The sequence below is a fragment of the Mustelus asterias genome, chromosome 18 (genome assembly GCF_964213995.1).
Source record: "Mustelus asterias chromosome 18, sMusAst1.hap1.1, whole genome shotgun sequence".
Lineage (NCBI taxonomy): Eukaryota > Metazoa > Chordata > Chondrichthyes > Carcharhiniformes > Triakidae > Mustelus > Mustelus asterias.
Window position 1 is genome coordinate 21,840,081 of NC_135818.1, and position 14,608 is coordinate 21,854,688.

At 38.4% G+C, this 14,608-nt stretch overlaps 1 protein-coding gene across 1 annotated transcript in view; it reads left to right on the forward strand.

Moving 5' to 3' along the window:
- knl1 (kinetochore scaffold 1) overlaps positions 1–14,608 on the forward strand; it is a 91,994-nt gene that overhangs the window by 18,691 nt on the left and 58,695 nt on the right. Inside the window, exons 7-11 of the mRNA XM_078233243.1 lie at positions 1,700–1,742; positions 2,986–3,023; positions 5,325–5,401; positions 5,713–10,629; positions 13,183–13,324. Of these exons, the coding sequence (XP_078089369.1) occupies positions 1,700–1,742; positions 2,986–3,023; positions 5,325–5,401; positions 5,713–10,629; positions 13,183–13,324 (5,217 nt within the window). The remainder of the gene's footprint in view (positions 1–1,699; positions 1,743–2,985; positions 3,024–5,324; positions 5,402–5,712; positions 10,630–13,182; positions 13,325–14,608) is intronic.

A 14,608-nucleotide genomic window follows, 5' to 3' on the forward strand; every position in this document is an offset into this window, starting at 1 on the left:
ATTAGTGAGAAATAGTCTTGGCTTGAAAGGTCAAGTAGAATCAGTTTGGGGGAATGGCAAGGGTAAAAGTGACTGGTGGGAAATTTATACATCCCCTAACTGTAGCTACATTCTAAGACAGTATAAATCAAGAACTAATGAAGGCTGTGACAAAGGTACTTAAATAATTGAATTTTTTAAAAAAATCATCTTATAAATTGGACAAATCAAATTGCCAAAGAGAGCTTTGAGTACAAGTTTATAGATATGTATTATGGTTGGTTTCTTAGAATATGTTATGGAACCAATTAGGAATGGGCTATTTTAATACTTTAATGTCAATGTGTAATTGGATTAATAGTGATTTCATTGTAAAGAATGCTCTAGGCAAGTGTGATCATAACATGGCAGAATTTCAAATTCCATTTGAGCATGAGAAACTAGGGTCTCAAACTACTCTTAAGCTACAAAGATACGAAGACAAACTAGGGTCTCAAACTATTCTAAACATTCATCCTTTGGGAAATGAGACTGGGGAATTAATAATGGGAATCAAGGAAATAGAGATTTTGTTTTCGCGCCTGTCTTCACAGTAGAAGACACGAAAAGCATCCCAAGAGCAGTAGAAAATCAAGAGGCAAAGGAGAGGGGAGGCGATGGCATTGTGGTATTATCGCTGGACTATTGATCCAGAAACTCAGCTATTGAGAACCTGAGTTCGTATCCTGCCACAGCAGATGGTGGGATTTGAATTCAATAAAAAATATCTGGAATTAAGAGCCTACTGATGACCATGAAACCATTGTTGATTGTCGGAAAAACCCATCTGGTTCACTAATGTCCTTTAGGGAAGGAAATCTGCTGTCCTTAGCCAGGCTGGCCTACGTGTGATTCCAGAGCCACAGCAATGTGGTTGACTCTCAACTGCCCTCTTAAAATAGCCTAGCAAGCCACTCAGTTCAAGGGCAACTAGGGATGGCAATAAATGCTGGCCAGCCAGCAATGCCCATATCCCACAAATGAATTAAAAAAAGGAACTTAAAACAATTGTGATCACTAGAGGAAAAAGTATTGGGGAAAGCAAACGAGTCTAAAGATTAACAAGTCTCTTGGATCTGATGGCCTGCATCCTAGGATCTTTTTAAAACGGCTACAGGGATATTGGATGCATTGGCTGAAAGGTCCCAACGGATTGGAAAATTGCAAATTTGACACTCTTATCCAAGAAAGGAGAAGACTGTTGGCCACTTAGCCTCACATCTATAATTAAAGGAGGAATGTCTGAAAAGGACAGAAGTGTAGAGGGAATTCAAGAGCCTGGAGCCTAGCCAACTGAGGGCAGGCTACCAATGGTCGAGGAATTTTGATTGGGACTACACTACTTGAGGCCAGAATTAGAGGAGTGCAGATGTCTGAGGGTTATGGAGTTGGGGGATGTTGCAGAGTTGGGGGTGGGTCAAAGCCCTGGAGTGATTTGAAGATGAGGATAATTTTAAAATCAAGGTGTTGCTTGACTGGGAGCCAATGGGGAAATGAAGCCTCCATTCAGATATCCATGACCTTATTAAATGGTGGAGCAGGCTGGCCTTTTCCTCCTATTTCTTAAGTTCTTGTGTTCTTTTGTAATATTTGCTGTTAAATATTTAAAATTGAGGCAACTTGTAAACAAAATTCATTGTCATTGGTCATGTTGCAATTATTAAAATATTCTAATTTTTAGGGAAAGACTGCCAAAAGGAGAACCAGCAGAATGAGTTGGAGAGGCAAGTGTCACTTTTGATCAATTTTTAAAAGCTTTTTTGGGTTGTGGGTGTTGCTGGCAAAGCCAGCATTGGCAGTTCTACAATATCCTACATTGCGCTGGTGACAGTTGGGTGTTAAGTTTCTTGAACTTTGTTGGAACTGCATTGATCCAAGCAAGTGAAGAGTGTTCCAGCACACTCTTGACTTGTGCCTTGCAGGTAGTGGCAAAGCTTTGGGAAGTCAGCATCAATTCAAGGCACCATGTGGGCCACTTAACAGTTTCTTAGTGGTTACAACTTGTATGTGCATGGCAAAAGTACTATGCACTGAACAGGTTGTGCCAAACTATAAAAATGTTTGGAGAGAACACAGATTTAAGGTAATTGGCAAAAGAACCAAAAGCGAAGGAAAATGTTTGTTTATTGAATACACTTCCTGAAAACGTGCTGGAAGCAAATTCAGTAATAAATTTCAAAATGGAATTGGGTGAATAGCTGAAACATTTGCAGGGTTATGGAGAAAAGAATAGGTCTAATTGGAGAATTTTCAAATAATATGGATCCGTTTGACTGAATGGCCCCTTATGCTGCATCATTCTGTGATTGTAAACTGTTATTACCAGGTTATAGTTTAACTGGTGGTTGGTCATTCTGTCTCAGAATATTCATGCGTACAGATTGGATGCAACTAAATTTAAGGATGTCTGCTTCAAAATAGCCAAATACTTTGTGCACATCATAAGTTTATGAAATTCTGTGTTATGCTTGGGTTTGTGGGGGAATGGATGTACCTTTGGTCTCATATTAACCATTGAAACATTTGCATGTTGCCACAATCGGACGTGTAGCACTATCCAAGGAATTAATCTAGCAGCTTATCTTCCTGCAAAACTGCAAATCTCTTTCTATTTGTTCTGAGAATTGTGGATTGTGACTGAAGTAGGAATTGATATTGGCAGACTGCTGCTTCAAGACATCCCCAAGGCTTTCTTTTTCTTGCATTCCAGAGTCTGACAGCCTCTTTTGTCCATCCTAATACATCAACTATATTGAAAGACGTAGGCTGTGCATATTTCTTCAAACACAACTCTGTTCTGTGTTTTCTTGTTGCTTGGTGCTGTGCAATTTGACAGTTTTAAATGTAGAATGTTGAAGACATTCTTTCTCAAGTGCAACAATTAAAGCTAAAATTAAACTTGATTGCATAAAAATAATGCTCAAGATATGTGAAGTAACACAAAAGGAGCATGTTTTTATTTCACAGGGACGTGATGCCACTAAATCCAAATTTCAGCATTGCTGGTGAGTAAGAACTTCTGCTTTTATTCATTCCTTTGTGCTGTATACTTTTAATAAATTTCTGGTTAATTTCACATTACATTCATTATAACAAACTAATTGGGATGAGAAGCCATTCTGATGTTGTTAACCTTTTACAATAAACTAATCCAAAACCGTATTATGAAGCAGTCACTGACTAGCAAGAGATGATTTCATTGGAAGGAAGTAACTCAATCACTCTGGTAATGGAAGGATAAGTAATTAATCAGTAGTTAATTGGAAGTCACTATTATTTCTATGTTTCTCCATTAGCTTTTCTTATGAGAGAATTCAAGTTGTGTAACAGCTGGAAAAGAAATGGCACAAGTCTTGGACTCCCTCTGTATCAGGAACACACACTGTCCTTGATTGTTGAGTCTGTCTTAGTGAATGGAACTCGTGTAAAAACATCAGGATAGGACACATAGCTTGAAGAGATTTGCCCTACGTTTAAGGCGTAATTAGCTAAAATCAATGGTGTTAACCATTCACCATTTTCAACAACTTGGCTAAGGTGGGCGTACCACATCATTTGAGTATAAGATGAGAGGTTGCAGGAACTATCTTTGTGTACATAAAATGTGGAAGAACTGGTTTAAATCTTTGTGGATAGGTGAGGGTTCTCCAGTTCTCCTATCAGCGCAAAAGTCATTTTTAATAAACTTCAGGGGAAGGAGTAATGAGTGTAGTTAGTACTGGGACTGGTTCAGCAATTAATTCCCTTCCAACTGAAATCCCAGGATGTTGTGGTGCTTTATGGAGGTGGAGTTGGTAGAGTTTCATTTGAGAAAGATACTTTATCTTTATTCTGCCTCTTAGTTGCTCAGTTTCTAAAATTGGCTTGTGATCAATAATCTTTGATACTATTTACTGATTTGTTGTCTGAGCCTTGCCTGATGATTATATCTGTCAAATTTAAACATTATAAAAGGACAATTGGAACAGTCTAAAATATCAAAATACCCCTTTTTAGAACTTGCAACAGAGCGCTTACAAGATTTTTATCTTCACTTCAAACCATTCTGACATTCTTACTTCAAGTGTCTAACTTGTCCATGCAATAACAGCTCTGTGCAATTTTAAATCTTCACTGATGTATTGCTGAGAGGCTCCCGCATCTGTTATATACAGATTCTGCATCATAGTTTTGCTGGTGAGTATCTGCCCAAACCAATGCTGCCCTTGCACGGCTGGACTATAATTGAGACCTATTCAAAAGCATGCCCATCATGTTTTCACTTTTTGCGAGATTTTGCGGGTATGTACCCTCTGCGCAATGTGGAACTGTATTGCCTGTGAGAAAATGGTGGTGAAACAACTCCTATACAACAGAGTGGCTTGCTCAATGATTTCAGAGGATAAAAGTCAACCACATTACTGAGAACCTGCAGTTGCATAAAGGTCAGACCAGGTAAGGATGGCAGATTGCCGTCCCTAAAGAGCATTAATGGGCATTTACAACAATACAGTAGTTTCATGGTACTATTTTTAAAAATTCTAGATTTTAATTGAAACTCCACAAAAGCCATGGTGGGATTTGAACAAATTTCTTCACATAATTAGTCGAGGCCTCTATTATTAATTCAGTAACATAACTGCTATGTATAACCTCAATCATTTGAAGAGCAAATATTTTGGTGTTCTAGTCAACATTTACCATTCAAACAACACATTTTTATTTAAAGAAGCACAAATTATCTTGTCATTTATTTCATTTCTTGGCTATATGAATACAAGCTTATGTTCCTCTCTCTTATAGCTGACTTTTAATTTTTCTAGTATCTCTGACACAGTCATTCCCACCTGAGTTATATGCTTACTTAAGGTCTACAAAGTATCCCTACTGTTTTTTTCAATCTCTGCCACAGCACATCTGAATTGCATCTTGGCATGAATATTTGATCAGTATACCCAAGTTGACGCTGAATATACATGGAGTTTTCTTTACCCTTCTGTTAGGAATGGCCTTCACTTCAGCGAACATCATCTCCTTGGCACACTAAGCAGATTAATGTCTCTGAAATTCTTTGATCTTGTTATTTGTTCTGCCATCTCCTCCACTCCTATTGAAAATTTTGCAACCCCCTAGAGTTAACTTGTTCTGCTGTGAGGTCAGGTCTGGATCTGAGTTTTCCATGACCAGCGATTTTGAGACTTGAGTGGAGGGAGTAGAGATAGGACTAGGGCTTATTTGTGTATGTGTTCTTCTGTCAGGATGGATATGTCTAGTTCATCAGACTAACCCTAAGGGGTGATACTAATTTGTATTCTTTCTGCTCAAAGGAATGGATGCACTGCTTCATGCACCTCTCCGAACCCCTTTGCAACAATTTGAGGTAACTCAGCGTAAGTCTCTTGATGTGAGTACATCCAGTTCTTACAAATAATTAGGGTTTTGTTAAATTATGAATAGTAAGACTTTCCCTCCATTCATGTTAGTTGAAAGAATTCTGATATGTTTTATATTTGTGACTGTATTTCCAAATGGATTCAACAGAAGCATGTTTCTGCTATGCTGAAATTGCATACATCAATTTTCTGGAAAGTAATTTTTTTTTACAGCGTATGATGTGTTCCATTTACATTTTAGTACTTTTAAATATAAGAAAAGCAATTAAAGCAAAATATCTAATCTTCATGGTAAATCTTAAAGTATTTTTTTTTTAAACAGCCCTGTGATCACATTGAGACTGTCAATAAGCATCAAATCTTCCCCAATTCTGGCATTCAAGTGCAAAGAGAAGATCCAGACGAATCTTCAGAAACAGAAGTTGCATCTAAGCTTCCTAAAAAAATTGACTTCAAATCTTTCTTGACTGGATTTGATTCTACAGAACCAATGTATACCAATGTGTGCTTTCACACTGGGGAAGAGGGTGCGAATAAGTCCTTCAACTCTATAAGACAAAATGAGGTTCATAAACAGCAAAAGACAATTGATTTTAAAATGTTCTTGAATAGCATAAAACAGAGTGATAAAAATGAAAATAAGATGGTGTCAATGTCCTCCATCTTTGAAGAACAGGTATTGAAACAGGCAGGTTTTGATGTTCCTTCAGCTTGTACTGCGGTTGAAGATGTTGAGATAACAAATGACATACTGTTGCAAATTAATTCTAACAAAAATCAGGATCCAAACAGGACTGTCCTATTTCGGGATCAGGACGATGATATGGAGTTCACCAAAAGCCACACTATTTCTATTAACCATTTTGCTTTGGGAAATACTACCACTTCTCATTCATTAACAGTGCCTAAAAATGTGGAGAGACTATGTACTGAAAGGTCAACTCATTCTTCCTTTCTTCAAGATAAGACTATCGTATTTTCTGGAGAAGATTATATGGATATGACCAGAAGTCACACTGTACCTATTGATGTTGGGGAGGTAGAGCACCTAACAAATCAAAATCAACTAACAGCTGTCGCTATTCAAAAAACTGATAGACCGGAATTGCCCTCTACCCCTAATGAACACACACTATTCTCAGATAATGGGTATTGCACTAAGATTAACCGAAGTGAAGCTTTGAATGCAAGTAAATTGACCTCCAGGTCTGTCTCAAATCTGTCATCTTTGTCCAGTGATAAGACCGTCGTATTTTCAGAAGCAAATGATATGGACATAACAAAAAGTCATGCAGTCACAATTGACAGTGGAAACCATGGACAAGTTGCAAACAAAACATTGGCTTCAACGAAACTGACCTCGAGACGGAGTATTGTTGGATCTATTCAGTCAGCTTTTCCCACTGAAAATACCGTGGTGTTTTCCGATGCAAATGATATGGATATAACCAAAAGTCATACTGTTGCCATTGACAATGTAAGTCTAGGGCAAGTTAAAAATGAAACAATGGCTTTTACTAGAATGCCTTATAAACTGGGTGTACCTGGATCAATGCAATCTTTTCACAGTGATAAGACGAAGGTGTTTTCAGAAGCAAATGATATGGACGTAACAAAGAGTCATTCAGTCGCAATTAACAGTGGAAACCTTGGACAAGTTACAAATGAAACGTTCAGTTTGATGAAATTGACCTCTATTGGGAGTACTGATGGATCTACTTCATTATCCTTTCCCACTGATAAGACAATGGTGTTTTCAGAAGCAAATGATATGGACATAACCAAAAGTCACACAGTTCCAATTGACAGTGGAAACCTTGGTTCAGTCGTAATTAGGACAGTGGGTTCAAGAACATCCTTTCCCAGTGATAAGACCACAATCTTTTCAGAAGCAGATGATATGGACATCACCAAAAGCCATACAGTTGCAATTGAGAGTGAAAACCTTAGGTCAGTTGCAAATCATACTGTGGATTTAGATAAAAAATCCTCCATTGTGGATATTGTTGGGTCTGTTCCATCATCCTTTCCCAGTGATAAGATCCCGGTGTTTTCAGAAGCAAATGATATGGACATAACCAAAAGTCATACAGTTGCAATTGACAGTGAAAACCTTGGGTCAGTTGTAACTTGGACAGTGGGTTCAAGAACATCCTTTCCTAGTGATAAGACCACAGTCTTTTCAGAAGCAAATGATATGGACATAACTAGAAGCCATACTGTTGCCATTGAGAGTGGAAATCTTGGACAAATTACAAATAAAATGAAAGATTCAATGAAACAGACCTCCATTGAGAGTACCGCCAGGTCAGTTCTATCATCTTTTCCTGGTGATAAGACCACAGTGCTTACAGAAGCAAGTGATAGAGGCATAACCAAAAGTTACACAGTTACAATTCCAAGTAAAAGTGTTGCACAGTTTACAAATGAGGCACTGAGTTTTACTAGAATGACCTCCAAATTTAATGTACCTAGATCAATGCTGCCATCCTTTTCCAGTGACAAGACGGTGGTGTTTTCAGAAGCAAATGATATGGACATAACAAAGAGTCATACAGTCACAATTAACAGTGGAAACCTTGGACAAGTTACAAATGAAACATTCGGTTTGAAGAAACTGACCTCTATTGGGAGTACTGATGGATCTACTTCATTATCCTTTCCCACTGATAAGACAATGGTGTTTTCAGAAGCAAATGATATGGACATAACCAAAAGTCACACAGTTCCAATTGACAGTGGAAACCTTGGATCCATTGTAACTTGGACAGTGGGTTCAAGAGCATCCTTTCCTAGTGATAAGACCACAGTCTTTTCAGAAGCAGATGATATGGACATCACCAAAAGCCACACAGTTGCAATTGAGAGTGAAAACCTTCGGTCAGTTGCAAATCATACTGTGGATTTAGATAAGAAATCCTCCATTTTGAATACTGCTAGATCTATTCCATCATCCTTTCCCAGTGATAAGACCCTGGTGTTTTCAGAAGCAAATGATATGGACATAACTAGAAGCCATACTGTTGCCATTGAGAGTGGAAATCTTGGACAAATTACAAATGAATCGAAAGGTTCAATGAAACCGACCTCCATTGAGAGTACCGCCAGTTTGGTTCTATCATCTTTTCCTGGTGATAAGACCACAGTGCTTACAGAAGCAAATGATAGAGGCATAACCAAAAGTTACACAGTTACAATTCCCAGTAAAAGTGTTGCACAGTTTACAAATGAGGCACTGGGTTTTACTAGAATGACCTCCAAATTGAATGTACCTAGATCAATACTGCCATCATTTTCCAGTGATAAAACTGTGGTGTTTTCAGAAGCAAATGATATGGACATAACTAAAAGCCATACAGTTGCTATTGAAAGCGAAAATATTAGGCCAGATGCAAATTGTACAATAGATTCGAATAGGATGACCTCCAGACAGAGTATTGCTGGATCAACGTTGTCATATTTTCGTGGTGATAAAACCCTGGTGTTTTCAGAAGCCAATGATATGGACATAACTAAAAGCCATACAGTTCCAATTGACAGTGAAAGCCTTGGAAAATTTACAAATGAAGCTTTTGGTTCAACTGGAATGATCCCCAGACTGACAGATGTTGGCTTTTCTCGCTTATCCTTTCCCAGAGATAAGACCATGGTGTTTTCAGAAGCAAATGATATGGACATAACTAAAAGCCATACGGTTGCTATTGAGAGTGGAAACATTAGGCCAGATGCAAATCCTACAATGGATTCAAATAAAGTGACCTCCAGACGGAGTATTGCTAGATCAATGCTGTCATCTTTTCCCAGTGAGAGTGCCCTGGTGTTTGCAGAAGCAAATGACATGGACATAATTAAAAGTCATACCATTGCCGTTAAGAGTAACAGCCTTGGGTTAGCTACAAATAAGTCATTAGGCTCAGATAAAGCGGCTTCCAAATTCGGTGCTCCTGGGTCTGTTTTGTCATCCCTCCCCAAAGGTAAGATCCAGATTTCTGAGCAAGTTACACCAGTTACAAAAATTGATACAGTGCCCGTTTGCAATAAGCATGATGTATCCAGTATTCATAAAATTTCCCAGTTGGTGCCTGAAAAGGGAAAAAATTGTTTTGGTAACCATTCAGGTAATGTGGAATTTGCCAATATTCAAAATACAGTTGAAAATACAATTTGCAATGTCAATTGTGCTGTCCGTACATTTGGTCCTGATTCTGATCCTTCTACCCAATGCATGGAGAGCGCCACCCTTAACATGGATGGTGGGACAAAGCAAGAAGGTGAATCTGTTAGTTCAACATGTATAACTGAAGTTCATGAAAAAATGAATGGGAAAGGAATCAAAAAATATGTACTACGCACAGAGGACTTTTTGGATTCAAATCTTAAAGCTCAGGCAAAGAGATCTCTGGTTGTTCAAGGCATTGAAGCAGGTTCTGAAGAGTTTGTTCGACATAAAGTTAGTGATGCTCAATCCGAAGGTACTGTGAACATTGCAACCACCGAATCTAAAAGTACAGCAAATAAAGAACTGGAACATAATCAATCCAGAAAGTCAAGTCTTGCTAATATGCCATCACTTCAGAAATTGAACTCTATGACCAATGTATTAGAAGGACTTCCTGTAGATGATGAAGGTCCTGCAAATTGCCAAACAAGGGACGCAAAGGTACAGTTCTCAAAACAAAATTCACTTGTTAGGGACATATTTAAATACAAAATCTCTCTAGGCATCTTTCCTCCTAAACTGTCTAGTAAAGAAAATCTATACAAAGCTGAGAATTCAAATCACCAGGATGTAAAAACATCAGGAGAACATCTCTGCTCTAGTTCACTTCTGAATGTCATGTATAAATCAAACAAACTTGAGGGAGATTCAAATCTATTTGAACCTAATGTTGACCCTAAAAAAAGCTTAGATATTCAGATTGAAAGCCAAATGGCTGATCACGACCAAATAGAAAACAAAATGTTTGATCAAATGGAGTCATCTCACTGCTTGAAGTCCAGTAACGTGCCCTGCCTCACCATCCCTGAACAGCTTGGAAAAGAATCTTCACCCGAACCACATGAAAATGTTACAGGTTGTCAAGATCAAGTTCTTGGGGATTCGAAAATGATTAAATCAGTGGAACAGAGGCTTTACCAAAAACGGGCATGGAGTGAAGAGGAGGAAAATGAAAATGTGTGCAGTAAAAGAAAAATGAGAAATCTGGGACCTGAAGACACTAAATCTTCAAGACAAAAGGTAAGTGAAATAAAATATGTACATGAAGTATCCTAGGTGATTGTGAATGTGTTCATAAAGTAGCTTAAAACTGATTGTACAGTATATATTTAGACTTGGTTTTGTCAGTTGATTAAATTGGGTGAAAGGACAGAAGTATTTAAACTTGACTGGAAGTCAATTGACCTCTTACCCTCCTGAAGCTGCTGAAAATGAATGTTCTGGTATAAATGATTATAGCTATGATCAACTTGATCTAGGTAGTTATCATTTTGTTCACCTTGTCTTTATGCCAATTTGAGGTGGGACATGGAATCCCACCTAATTATAATAAATTGAATACTTGTATGTGAATTTGATTAGAAGAAATCCAGACCACTCCCATCTCTTGTGGCGACAAAATTTTGTCTTCTGGACAAGGGGTTATTGTATGTTTTTCCCTAAAATGAGTGAATTTTAGTCTAAAACAGTCAACACTGAGGACTCAATTTATTGAGTTGGCATTTGGATTGTATTTGTAAAAAAGCTATCTGGAACAGTTCATAGATAACTGAATACCATGGATGGTCTGGACCTCTCTGAAAACAGGAGGTATAAGAACAAAGAGCAGGAGTAGGCAATTCAGCCCTTTGAGCCTGCTCCACCATTCAAGATAATAATGGCTGATCTCACCTTGGCCTCAATTTCACTTTCTTGCCCGTTCTCCATAACTCTTCAACCCATTGCTAATTAAAAATCTGCCTATCTCCTCAATGTTACTTGATGCCCCGGCATGCATCGCACTCGGGGGTAATGAATTCCACAGGTTCACGACTCTTTGAGGAAAGTAGTTTCTCCTGTCATCGGTCAGAACATTGAGTTGGGACGTCTTGTTGAAGTTGTACAAGACATTGGTAAGGCCACACTTGGAATACTGTGTGCAATTCTGGTCACCCTATTTTAGAAAGGATATTATTAAACTAGAAAGAGTGCAAAAAAGATTTGCTAGGATGCTACCGGGACTTGATGGATTGAGTTATAAGGTGAGGCTGAATAGACTGGGACTTTTTTCTCTGGAGCGTAGGAGGCTGAGGGGATGATCTTATAGAGGTCTATAAAATAATGAGGGGCATAGACAAGGTAGATGGTCAATATCTTTTCCCAAAGGTAGGGGAGTCTAAAACTAGAGGGCATAGGTTTAAGGTGAGAGGGGAGAGATACAAAAGTGTCCAGAGGGGCAATTTTTTCACACAGAGGGTGGTGAGTGTCTGGAACAAGTTGCCAGAGATAGTAGTAGAGGCGGGTACAATTTTGTCTTTTAAAAAGCATTTAGATAGTTACATGGGTACGATGGGTATAGAGGGATATGGGCCAAATGCGGGCAATTGGGATTAGCTTAGGGGTTTAAAAAAAAAATAAGGGCGGCATGGACAAGTTGGGCCGAAGGGCCTGTTTCCACGCTGTAAACTTCTATGACTCTGACTCATCTCCTGTTTTAAATCTACTACCCTTTATCAGAAAACTATGACCTCTTGTTCTTGATTGCCCCACAAGAAGTATCTGCTCCACATTACTTTGTCAATACCTTTTATCATCTTGTATATCTCAATTAGATCTCCCCTCATTCCTCTTAACTCTAGAGAGTATCGGCCTAAACTGCTCAATCTCCATTCATAAGACAAACCCCTCATCTCTGGAATCAATCTAGTGAACTTCCTCTGAACTGCCTCTAATGCCACCACATCCTTACTCAAATAAGGGAACCAAAACTGTACACACTACTCCAGGTGTGGTCTCACCAATGCCTTGTACAGTTGCAGCAACACTTCCTTTTATACTCTCTTCCTTTAGCTATAAATACCAAAATTCCATTTGCTTCCCTTATTACCAGCTGTACCTGCATACCAGTTTTCTGCGACTCGTGCACGAGAGCACCCAAATCCCTCTGCACCGAAGCACCCCGATGTGCCTCTCCATTTAGATAATAAATTGCCTTTTCATTTTTGTGACCAAAATGGATAATCTCACCCTTATCCACATTAAACTCCATCAGTCACATTTTGGCCCACTCATCTAGCATATCTACATTCATTTCTTATTTCCTTATTGCAACTTGCTATCCCACTTATTTTGGCATGATCTGCAAATTTGGAACGCAATTCCTAAAGTTCCTTTATGATGCTGGCTGCAACTTGAATAATAGCGCATCCTATCTCCTGCCATCCTACCTCTCCCTCAATAAAGTAGCATGAGACATTGTGTTGTGGTACTTATTAGAGTCATCCTTATTTGAATGAATCTTTAAACAGCTAACTTTGACTTGTCTTGGATTGTTTATTTTCCCATGCACATAACTTTGTTTTGTGAACTCAGACTCTCAAATGTGAAATCATTTCCTTAAGTTCCACATGATGATGAGATGTGTGCTTTTAAGAACAAGTTCCTTTTTGTCAAACTTATTCAACTTTACATTTCAATAATAGAATTTCTGCTGTTTATGAAATTAATGTTTCTTCATATTCATAGCATCAAGTTGAGTCTTGTTCAAGTGCTTAAAAAGCAATTGTTGTAATTTTGAAAGTATTTTTAACACAGGCTGGTGCTCCTGTTGTACAGTGGGAAATTCTGGAGCATAAAAGCATGGAAGAAACCCTACCCAGTATGACAACAAAAAGCATGGATAGTAACAGTTCCTTAGATTCAACCAAAGGAGATGGAACCTCTGCAATTGCTATCAGTAAGTTGTGGCTTATCACTTTGTCAATTTGCACAGCAAAGGTTTTTAATTAAAGGAGAAAAAAAACTGAGTTTAGACAAATGGTCTGGCCTACCTGTGAATCCATTCCCAGACCAAGTGGTTGACTTCTAATGCTCTCAGGGCAACCAGGCATAGGCAATAAATACACCACCACCTGCATACACCTCTCCAAGTCGCACACCATCCAACTTGGAACTATATTCCATTCTTTCACTGGGTCAAAATCCTGGAACTCCCTACCTAACAGCACTGTAGGTGGGACTACACCATATGGATTGCAGCAGTTGAGGAAGGTGCTCAACATCTTTTTAAGGGCAGTTGGAGTTGGGCAATAAATGCTGGTTTTGCTGGTGACAGTTGCATCTCAAAACTGACTTTAAGAAAAAGGTTTTTAAAAAACTGCCTTGCTAATATTGCCCATGTCCCAAGAATAAAACCAGGTAGACATTGGATCATCCATAATTGCTGATCATATCCTCTGTGATTAAATAGCTTGATGATCATGTATGAAGAGTAGCTGCTTGTAACTGTTGTACAGCACTACAGCATGTGCTGATTGTGATTGGAGAAAGTGTGTGTTGGCCAGTCAGGGCTGGAAATCAATTTATTAAACTTTGTACATGAAAGACCTGACAGGAGACAAAGAATTAATGTGGGTAGTGCTTGAGGCAGAAGCTCTACTGGAAAACATATTAAGAAGCCTTATAATGCTGTTTTTGATGTTGCTACACCAATCTGTTTCTGTTTCACTGTTGCTACCAATTTATTTCAATGTACTCGACTCCAGAACAGTTTGAGAATGTTTTGAAGCAATTTGATTTATACTTTAGTGAATTTTCCTAGTAGACTTCAACTATGGTTTGAAGAGCTGGAAGACTTTTTTCTGTTTACTGAATAAACAATTCAGAATTTTCACAAGTCACAAAAGAGCAGTTTTTATAGTCTGAGCCTGTGAAATAGGCCATCGGTTTAACATTTCCATGCAGAGAAGAGACCAGGCTGTGGAATGCAATCTCCAAAATCTCTAAATCCCATGTAATAAAATGGAATTTGACCTATACAATGCTGCATAATCTAAAAGGGTCAGTTATAAGGACAAGTCAAATGGAAGATCATAGGGTTTTAAATAAACTGATTCCACAGGGTAGATGGGAAATACTTCCTCTGTTGAGAGAATTTGGAACAAGCAGGCATAATAAAATTAGAGTTGAGCCATTCAGGCATGGCATCAAGAAATGCGTCTTCATACAAAGAATAGTAGAA